Raw genomic sequence first — 10,343 nt, 5'->3', positions numbered from 1 at the left:
ACAGGAAGAGGCAATTTAAAGGCCCTGGGGCTCTGGCTGGGAGCCCCAGAGCTCAGGGGTAAATTAAAGGTACTGGGGCTCCGGCCGCCACAGAGCTCCGGGCATTTTAAATCCCTGCTGGAACCCGGCTGCCAGAGCCCTGAGGCTCCGGCAGCTGGGCTCAGGCAGCACTTTAAAGGGTCCGGGGCTCCGGCAGCTGGGCTCCGGTGGGGATTTAAAGGGCCCAGTGCTCCTGCCACTGCGGGGAGCCCTGGGCGCTTTAAAGCACCGCCCAAGCCCCGCTGTCTGAGCTCCGGAGGTGATTTAAAGGGCCCGGGTCTCCCCGCAGTGGCAGGAGCACCGGGCCCTTTAAATCACTGCTGGGGAAGCCGGTCCGATCCGGCACAGCATACTGGCTCTTGCCAGTAAACTGGACTGGACCGGCTTACTTTCACCTCTGGTCGGATGTCATCTTTTGGCTGATAGGCTGGTAAATAGTAGCGTGGCTATTTCAGTTGGTAGAATAGGCACCTTAAGGGTGGTGGTTTTCAGCACCACATGGGGGGAATTGTGGTTGAATTTAGTCTCCCCATGTAATAGCTCCCTAGTATTAATCAGAAACAAAGCACAAAGAAAGTATCAAAATTTAAAACATTTTCCATCTGGACAATGAGCTAAAAAGCAGCCATGAGGCAGTTTGAGTCAATTCGAGAAAGAGGAAGGGGAAAAAATCCTGCCTCTGTGGGACAGAAGCAGAGACAGGAACCATCCCAGGGAGAGGATCTGCTGCCACATTGTATCATTCTGAGACACAAGAATGGTCCCAGCTACATGATCCTACAGTCCTACAGAGGCGTGTCTAGACGCACTAGACCCCCGTTTCTCAAATGTGGCCACCAGGGGGTTTCCCTGCAGCCACAGCAGTTTCCTGGGCAGTGGGGGGAAGCACCAGCCCCTCCACTCCCTCCCTGTTCCTCCTGCATGCGCCGCTTCTCTGGAGACAACGGTGGGACACCCAGGTGGGGCATACCACGCTTAAGGAACAAGGTGAGGCGGCAAGGAGGGGGTGCGAAGGCGAGCGGCGAAGAGAGCAGCGGGCAGGAGGGTGAGCGGTGAGGCGGGCGGGAGGGCCTGGCGGAGGAGTAAGGAGGTGAGCAGCGAGCCAGCAGCAGGGCGAGGAGGTGGGCGTGGGGGTCTGGCTGCGAGCGGGGGAGTGAGGAGGAGGAGAGCGGTGAGCCACCAGACAGTGGGATTCTCACGGCGGGCAGAGGGGTGTCTGTGGCAGGGGAGTGAGGAGGCGGACAGCAGGTTGGGGGGTGAGAGGAGGTGAGCAGCGGGTGGGGGGCTGAGGAGGGATGCAGGAGGCGAGCGGTGGGCGGCGGTGAGGAGGTGAGCGGCAGGTGCATGGGCAGCGGGTGGAGCCCCCCTGACTCCACCCTTTCTGCCCGCATTTGCCCCACCCTGGCAGCCAGAGCCCCGAGACCCCCTGCACCTGGAGCAACAAGCCTCCCGCCTGGAGGAGCCCCAGGCTGGCCAAGGCCCCAAGACTCCCCCCACACACACCTGCCCGGAGGAGCCCTGGGCCAGCCGCAGCCGTGCCTATCCTCCCCTCCCCAGACCCAAGCCACCCAGATATGTTTTTCATTATTACTTTGGACTTCTATTATGTCAAAGCATTTTTAAATTTACTTCACAATTGTTATACAGACAACCACTTTTACCAAAAAAGCAAAAGAAACAGTAATAAAAAAGACAAGAACATGCAAAGCACCTTATTTGTGTTTCTCTTCTGTTAGGTCCAGTAAAGAATAGAAGTAACTGTGCATGATTTTTCTTATTGAGTCTGAAAAAACCCCCAAACCCTTCCTAAATAAATGACAGTGATGAGGATGTATAGATGTGCATATTACTTTATTAGCTTTAGGAAAAATAAATAATTTTAGGAAAAAGTGTCAGGGTGGCCAGCAGCAAGAGCTGGTGGCCGCATTCAGAGGCCATCAAAAAATTTGTTGCCAGAACCGCTGCACTACACTTCCCCTTCCTGCCAGCGACGTCCTGTTAAAATCCCATTTCTGGGGCTGCTCTTTCACTTTCACATTCCCTCCCTATTGCTGGCGGCAGGTGGGAGGAGCACATTCAGCTGCCGATTACAATCTGCCGGGACAGACGATTTCTGGCACAGCAACAGAACTGGGTGCCCTCCATTGCAAAAGCTCCTTGTGGATTAACTCTGATTCTCAGGAGGTCCTAGGGAGCCTTTCACCGTGGAGCAGGGCCTGGCACGTCCCTGCGGTTAGGTAGGTGGAAGAGCTCGGAGACTGAGCGTGGCACTGTGGGTGCAGGGGCCCAGTCCCCAGATGCTAATTCCTGCTCTGTCCTTGCTCCTCTCTGCGTGAGATCAACCCCTGGTCTGGAGAGCCAGAGCAACCCTTCCACCCCCAGCATAGGGACTGGGAGTTGGGGCAGCAGCTCTGCAACAGAGATTCTGTCCCCTCTATGCCCCATGGCGGTGGTTTGTGGTAGCATCAAATGATTCAGAGGGGCTGCTGCCAGCACTCCAGGGGAAGATTGGGACAGTGTCTGAGCTGGGAGTCTTACCATCAGTTAAACCATCGCGGCTCTGTGGGTAGACCAGGCCTCATTTGGCCTGTGCATATTACAAAGTTTTATCATGGCTGAACCCAGCTGGGAGCACACTTTCCTCCCAGACTGAGCCCAGACAGTCATGATGGGTGGCTGTTCCCAAGCTGTGGGCGCGTTGGTGCAATCTTCATTGTGGTACATGATCACGTGCTATTTATTCCACAGGACCCCCTGCCTCATCCACCACACAAAGAGGGTGAAGTTCAGGCTGTTCGTACATCCCAGCATTTCCTAACCCTGAGAACCCAACCTTGGAACCTAAATAACGTTCTTTTAATGTGTTTTTTGTAAGTATTATTATTTGTATTGACGTAGCACTATGAGGTGCCCCAGGCATGGCCCAGGCCTGTGCTTAGCTAGGGGCTGTGCAAACACTAAACAAAAACACGGTCCCTGCCCCCAAAGAGCTTACAAGCCAAATCACGTTTCGAGAAGTGGAGACGTCCATTTCAAGAACATTGGTGAAATAAAATGAACTGATCACCCAGCCACGGGTTGAAGCAGAGACAGGGGATACTGGCAGGTGGGGACTGGATGTGGTAATTACCTGGAGGGGGGGGAAGGAGCGTGTCTCCTGGCTGGACCAGCTGCTGTGGGTATAAAGTGAGCAGAAGATATGGGATTGGGTGGAAAGGAAACTACAGGGATTGATCCAAACGTTTTGAGTTTAGTCCACTCTGGGGGACGGGGAGCAGGAGTGGGGGAGTCAACCCCATGTAAGTGGTACTAATGGCAGCTTCCTGACACTGTTACAGCACCAGCAGGGTTAGTGTAGATAGTCCCCCAGCACGGTCAGGGTGCAAGTGCAATGACCTCCTACCTGATGTGACAGAGGGCACTGGGGAGCTAGGGAGCCCTTGTTACTAGAGCTAGTATCTGCTCAGGGGACCCAACGCCGTGGCACCACCAGCCGCATTACTGTAGATGGGACCACTGTGGTATATCGCCCTGGGAGTTGTCCCCCAGCACTCCAGACTGGGGAGTCACACGTCTCAGTTAGTGTTCACAGGGTTGCTGTATTGTTGCAGTCTGAGCTGCCTAGTGTAAACATGCCCTGTGATGTCGGTGCCCTGAGCATGCTCTTGATCTCCCCTGCAGACCATGCTGTGCCCCACCTCACCTCACCTAGCCCTCCTGGCCCTGCTCTCTGTGGCTGGCGCTGTGGGTCCGGGGGAGCCATGCCAGTCCGAGATGAACCTGATCAAGGACCAACTGCAGGTCGACTGCTCCGGGCAGGGGCTCAGAGTGGTGCCACCTGCCCTGCCCAAGAACACCGGCATCCTGCTGCTCAGCACCAACCGCCTGGCGTCCGTCTCCACTGCCTCCTTCCAGCACCTCCCTGAGCTGGCTGAGCTGGACCTGTCAGGCAACGGCCTGGGTGCGCTGCACACTGGGCCCCCCCTGCCCTCGCTGCAGGAGCTAGTCCTGTCCCACAATGCCCTGGGGGTCCTGCCCACCCTGCAGGGCCTGCCTGCCCTCACCCGCCTGGCCCTGGCTCACAACAGCATTTCAGCGCTGCTGCCAGGGGCCTTCCGGGCTGTGGGGCAGCTGAAGGATCTGAATCTACGGGGGAACCAGCTGCGGACGCTGCCAGAAGAGGTCTTTGAGGGCCTGGCCGGGTTGAAGGACCTGGATCTGTCTGATAACGCCCTGGACGAGCTGCCACGGGGGCTGTTGACTGGGCTGGAGCTGGAGACACTGAGGCTGTCAGGGAACCAGCTCCGCACTCTGCCCAGCAGCTTCTTTCCCGAGGAGCACACGTTCGCCTTCGTCTTCCTGGCAGGGAACCCCTGGCGCTGTGACTGTGGCCTGGCCTATCTGCGGGGCTGGATTGCGGACAATGACTTCAGCATCTACACCCAGGAGCAGAGGTCAGAAGGGCTGCTGTTCGACAATGATCCCCGCAGCCCCGTGTGCGATGTGCCCCTCAGACACCGAGGGAGCCCCGTCCTCGAGTTCAAGCAGGCCTGCGGCAAAGGAGGGGACGCGGAGTTGGATATTGATGGGACAATGACAGAGGAGGGAACCCCTGTGCCCTCTGCTACTGTCCCCTCCACCAACCCCATCTCCCACCATCTTGAGCCAGCCAATCTCCCACCCTGGGGCTGTAACAAAGCTGGCACCCCCTAGAAAGGAAAGGCTCCCTGTCCTACTCCCCACCCCCGCCAGCCTTCCAATCTCCTGCCCTGAGGCAAGATAGAAGCTGACACCCATTAGAAAAGAAAGAGAAGAGAAATCACAGATGTTTTTGTGGAGATGTGAGGAGTCTACAATTTTTGTTTTATTTTTCTTGTCTTTCAGTTTCAGAGCTAGAGCATATTACAGTCCAGGTTATTAAAGGGCATTGCTATAGTGTAGGGTCACATGCCAAATCTGTCTCAATGACACAAGAAGGGAGCTGGTTAGTTTAGCAGCCAATGTCTGTAACCACACAACTCCTTGGAAGGAAAAGAAGACTCGTAATATGAGAAGAGGAGATTAGATAAAAGAATTAGCAACAAAACTTTATCTGGCATGAAATAGAAATGGAGACGGGAAGTATTTTGTAGAATCAGATTTCATTCAAATTTTAGAAGATCGTTTTCTCCAGTTCTATGGGAGAATGAGACTTCATGATTGATACTTGTGTACACCACAAGGGACATAAACCCACAGTTGGTTTCTCTAATGTAGTGAGTAGCATCTTGGTCTCACATCTGACAGGTCCCTGGTTTGAAACAAAGCAGAGATGATACATTTTCCTTATTTTTTTTCAATTGCTCTTGTTTTAAATGCAGTCTAATATTTAATGTTTTCCCAGCTCATTGGGGTCAAAAATCATATTCACATATGGGAAGTGTCACGACTATCCTAAATGGATGGACAATACATTAGTCACTCTTGCTCAGCTTATACTTTTACAGTGGCTGGTAGCAAGCTGAGTGATCCTGATCGGTGACTGTAGATAATGTTTCCTGGTCGTGTTCCCATTTTGACATTCTCAGATGACCAACATCCCCCATCTTTGGAGGAAATAAACTCCTAACATTTGGACCTGAACTTGGAAACCCAGCCTTGAATAACAGGAAGCTCAAGTTTGGAATACATTTTTACAATTTGTATAAGATTCAATAATCCTTCAAGCTAATGTCACAATAACTGAAATTGCTTTATCCTTATAGTTTGCATAGAATAGAAATAAATGTCTTTAAATATAAAGGAGTTGAGTTAAATCACTTTTCAGAGTCTTTATTTGTTTATTTAGCATTTGTGTGTTCGCAGAGCCAAGCAGTAGTGTTCTCAGTGGCCAAGTGGAGCTCTCTTAGCCCACTGCTGAATTTGGTTAGCGAGCACTCCTCGACAACGCGTATCACTGCTTGATCTGCGCCACAGCTGCAGCTTGGGTTGTCTCGAAGACCCCAACAGTGCTGGTTGGCTGCACATAGGCCTTGCCCTGTCTGGAATTGATAAGAAGGACCCAGTGATGACATGGCAGGTTAATTCTTTGGGAGAGACTACATTCATTTAATCTACGCCCTCACCCCTCCAAAAACAGAGAAAGACTGAAATAGTCAAATCTCAGTAGAGCCAATATTTTGTGAAGTAGCATGGAGAAGTCAATCCTGCTGTGTTAATGCTCCATAGTATGCAGTGAATATGTTGTAAAAATAACAAGCTCTTACCAATTTCAGACCATTTTTTCCCATTTGCTGATAACTGATCTGCAGGCAGATTAGAAGCCATCGTTTCTGGGCATGTTATAAAGGGACCTGGCTTTAGATGGGTTTTTACTGCCCTTCCCCCTATCATGGCCAGCAAAAGGTGTATGACTTGGCTGTTTCCTGGGGATGAGGGTGCTGGACAGGGCAAAGATGTCCCTGTCATGGAGACACCAGTCACCTCCCAGCAACATCCCTGCGCCAGCCCCGAGGGCAGTCATCTGAGATATGCTGTCCATTGATCTGTGCGCGGAAAATTGTGTTTCTGTGTAAAATCCAGGAGGGACATGAAATGACCACCTGGTGGCACCATATCCTAAGGAATGAGGGTGAAGGACTCAGAACAGCACCCAGGCTGAGAACTGATTTCACTCCAGTCTCCTGGAATGAACCTTTGGTAATAGTGACTCTCCCCAGGCAGGCAGGGAGCAAAAGGAGGAGTCAGTGGCTAAGAAGATGACTGACAGTGGCCCAGTAAAGTGTCTGTGAATGACCTGGAGGATGAACAGAATTTACTAATGAGTTGACACAATTTGAAAAAGAAATTAATTTCTAAAACGCCAAGAGTGTTCTGGGCTAATTTGAGAAGGGGAAAACTGGCCACATAATGAGGCGAACTGATTTCCGCTGTCCAGTTTGAACCATAGTCCTTTAGCATTAGAAAGAATTTATTCAGGTCAATATTTTCCGATCGGAATATGTGCTGTAGTGCCTGGTTAGTGCAGCTGGTAGCACATGAGACTTTTACTCTCAGGCCCATTGGTTTGAGGGCTCCCCCCCATTGGGATATGCCTTAGTATTTTTAGGCTGATACAAACTCCCACTAAGGGATGGAACTGAAAACTTTTTTATTCCACATAGCAGAGAGCTGTTTCCTACCTATTTGGCTGGGGATTATTCGTGGGAAAGATAGAGAAATCCCCTAAAAAAAATCTTTGTCTATGTTTAAACTACCTCAACCTGAAACTACCCCTTTTTGCCTCGGAGAAAAAGAAAAGCACCGGCCTCTCTGAGAGTGATGTACCCCCCGGGCTCTGTCAGTAATGCTGAAAGTTGTGCCACTCCGTGCATGTGTTCCCACCTCTCTCCAGAATTGTGGCCAGAGCTCACATCTCACGAGACATCAGAGGACCCACACGTCTCATAACCATGAGCATAGCTGCACAGCAGGTCCTGAGCAGCTGCTGCCCCAGAGCAGCCCCATGGTAGGGGATCTTGTGGCCTAGCATGTGTCAGGTATCTGGGCCTCTGCCCTGGTCACACAGATATAGAATGGGAAAGGATTAGGGAGAAATGTAGGGAGCACTTTCCTGGGGTGACTGACTGCTGTGAGGAGGGATGTAATAGGTGATCACAGTGAGAAGCAGATATGGTCTTATGTACCAAGAGGTTGGGGCGGGGGTGGGCTGGGAATTCTGTTCCCAGCTCCAGGAGAAGTGTGACATCTAGATTTGGAGCAGGGACTGTCAGCTGGGAGATCCTGAGGTCTGTTCTTGAGGCTACAGATATGTTTTCTCCCCATGCCCACACCCTTTATTTGTAAAAGGCTTTTGGCTCCCTGGGTGGAAACACTGTTAAGTAGTAAAAAGTAAACAGGGTCTTAAGGACAGGGATGCATTTGCAGCCAATAAGAATGGCCAAACTGGGTCAGACCAGAGGTCCATCTAGCCCAGTATCTTGTCTTCCAACAATGGCTAATGCCAGGTGCTTCAAAGGGAATGAACAGACAGATAATCATCAAGTGATCATTTCCTATCACCCTTTCCCAGCTTCTGGCAAACAGGCAACAGACACCATCCCTGCCCTTCCTGGCCAATAGCCATTGGTGGACCTGTCCGTGAATTTATTAAGTTATTTTTTGAACCCTGTTATAGCTAGGGCTCACCATCCATCTTGGAGCTGAACGCCAGGTGTGAGCTGATAGATTGTCCTTGGCGGGCAGTGTTCTGTGTGTGACGGAGCTGTGTGCCAGAGAGGGCCAGGAGCAGATGCACCACGCCTGGCCAGGACCGGGCTAAACAGCCTGTAATGCTAGGTGAGTCAAACCACGGCCACAATACAGACACCCTGGGCATCCATGGGGACTGAATCTGGGCCCTTCACTACCAAGAGCACAACTCATTTAAATTTGACTCACGACAGTGGTGACCCCTGCCAGCCCCTCTGAGGTGGGTCATTATTATCCCTGTCAGCTGGGGCATACGGATAGAAAGCAACTGGCTGCAAGGTCACACACAGCGTCACTGACAGATGCAAGAAGGAAGCGTGATACTGATACCAGTCCAGCGCCAGCCACTAGACTCCTCCACCCACTTCCAAAGTCAGAGAACCCAGGAGCCCTGACTCTGACAGCTAGGCCTTAAATGACAAGACCAATCTTTCTCCCACTCAGGAAGCCATAGAAGGGACCATCTGCTGAGCTCCCCTTTGCAATGCCACTGTCGAGACCATTGCTAGTGGGTGCCAAGTGACTGAGCAGGGAACTCCTTGAGAGCCTCCTAGAGACTCACAGGTGTTTCACTGGGACCCTCTGGGAGCCGTGGAAAGAGTGCTGCATTGAAGACACTCTCCTGCTCTAACAAAGGATTTTTGTTCTCCTAGACAGTCAGCCAGTGAGGCCAGTTTGCAGAATGTGGAAGAGCCCTTTGGCGATGGGTTGGGGGATTCACCTTGTGGGTGTCAGCAGCTGCAGTGCCTGGGGTCCCCATGGGCCAAGCCTCCCCCCTTGACACTCCAGGCTAATCTCCCACTGCTCTCAGTGCAGCTTGGCTTTAGCTGCGGGGCCTGTGTGCCTAGACAGAGGTCTCAGGGATTTCCATCAGGCTGCTCAATGGCAAATACGGCCACCCAAAGAAGTGAAGAAGAATGGAAGTAAAAGAGCAAAGCTGGACCATCCGCTGAGCTGCTGCAATCAAGTGAGCAGAGGTGGTGAGAGAAGAGGGAGAACTCGAAGGTGGCTGGCGGCATTAGGGAGCAGAAGCCGTTTGGGAGCCAGGAGAGTAGAAATAAATAGTTAATGACAAATACTGCAGGCTTTGTCTTGTGTGGTGAAGGGTTGAAAAGAGGTCTCTTTACTATCACACTAAAATAGCTGTGTATGGTGAAAGGGCAGGTCTATAAAGGTAAGAGGTCACTCTAGGGGCTTGAAGTCCCAGATTCTGGCACTATTGCCTGCTTCTACCAGCTGATCTCAACCCAGCAAATCCCTCAGGTGGTAGCAGTCGTGAGCTCTCGTCCTCCTTTTCTGGACTAGCCACCAGAGAAAGGACACGGTACATGTGGCCAAGGAAATAGAGAGGCAGTGTTGCCTGTTAATATGGTTCTTGTGGGGGAGCACAGCAGGTTACTTTGGACTAGGTAGGAGGCACATGTCTCCAAACCTGCACATCCCGAGGCTCCAGAGACCTCTCTCCCAATCCCAGAGCTTCCTCAGAGTCCTAAAGAGCCAGATGGAATCTGGCCTCGCTCCCCGCACCTCAGCAGTCCAGAAAAAGTTAGTTGTAGACATGTTGTGTGTCCTCTCCTGCCACACTCCCCTGTTGGTGACTAATGCAGTCCCAGAGTCCAGGCTCGGTGTCATGCATTCCTCTGGGCTGTGACAAGCAGGAGGATGTGAGCTGCAATGGATCCTCCTGTGCGTGGGCTGAGTGGGCAACGTCTCTACTGCCATATCTGGTTTCCAGCCCACACGCACTAAGGAGGAAGTGATGGACTTACCCCAAAGGTGGGGGTGGGAAGAAGCAGAGTAAAGAGGTGATCAGAGAGCCATCCCCTAGCATTCCTCCTGGAGTCACTCCAACAACCACCTGGCTCCTTCCTGCCGTAGGCCGCAGCCCCTAGATGCCACAGGGAATTTCTGAATTAACGCTCTAGAAAGCTGCCTCTGGCTTTCTACAAGCTCTCACACAGCCCTGTCATGAGAGGTAAGGAATAAGGTCCTGCCTCCCCCAACTGCTTGGGGGAATCCTCTCAAGAGAATCAGTGCAGGGCTTTATGCATCTCTACGAACAGATCACTTGGCGT

At 52.0% G+C, this 10,343-nt stretch overlaps 1 protein-coding gene across 2 annotated transcripts; it reads left to right on the top strand.

Annotated features, from left to right (window-relative positions):
• The first annotated feature begins 948 nt into the window (after positions 1-948).
• LOC142072636 (platelet glycoprotein Ib alpha chain-like) lies at positions 949-5,834 on the top strand. Of its 2 annotated transcripts, XM_075130124.1 has the most exons (4): positions 949-1,026; positions 2,101-2,276; positions 2,788-2,909; positions 3,721-5,834. In XM_075130124.1, exon 4 carries the CDS (start codon positions 3,724-3,726, stop codon positions 4,750-4,752), a length of 1,029 nt encoding a protein of 342 aa, XP_074986225.1. In that variant the 5' UTR covers positions 949-1,026; positions 2,101-2,276; positions 2,788-2,909; positions 3,721-3,723; the 3' UTR covers positions 4,753-5,834. The 2 variants fall into 2 exon arrangements, with proteins under 2 accessions (XP_074986225.1, XP_074986226.1); XM_075130125.1 differs by lacking the exon at positions 949-1,026 and having other exon boundaries at positions 2,009-2,276.
• Positions 5,835-10,343: the final 4,509 nt, after the last annotated feature.

Source organism: Caretta caretta, chromosome 6, assembly GCF_965140235.1.
Source record: "Caretta caretta isolate rCarCar2 chromosome 6, rCarCar1.hap1, whole genome shotgun sequence".
Classification (NCBI taxonomy): domain Eukaryota; kingdom Metazoa; phylum Chordata; order Testudines; family Cheloniidae; genus Caretta; species Caretta caretta.
The sequence above is the reverse complement of the archived record's forward strand: the minus strand, read 5'-3'. Positions and strand labels throughout refer to the sequence as shown.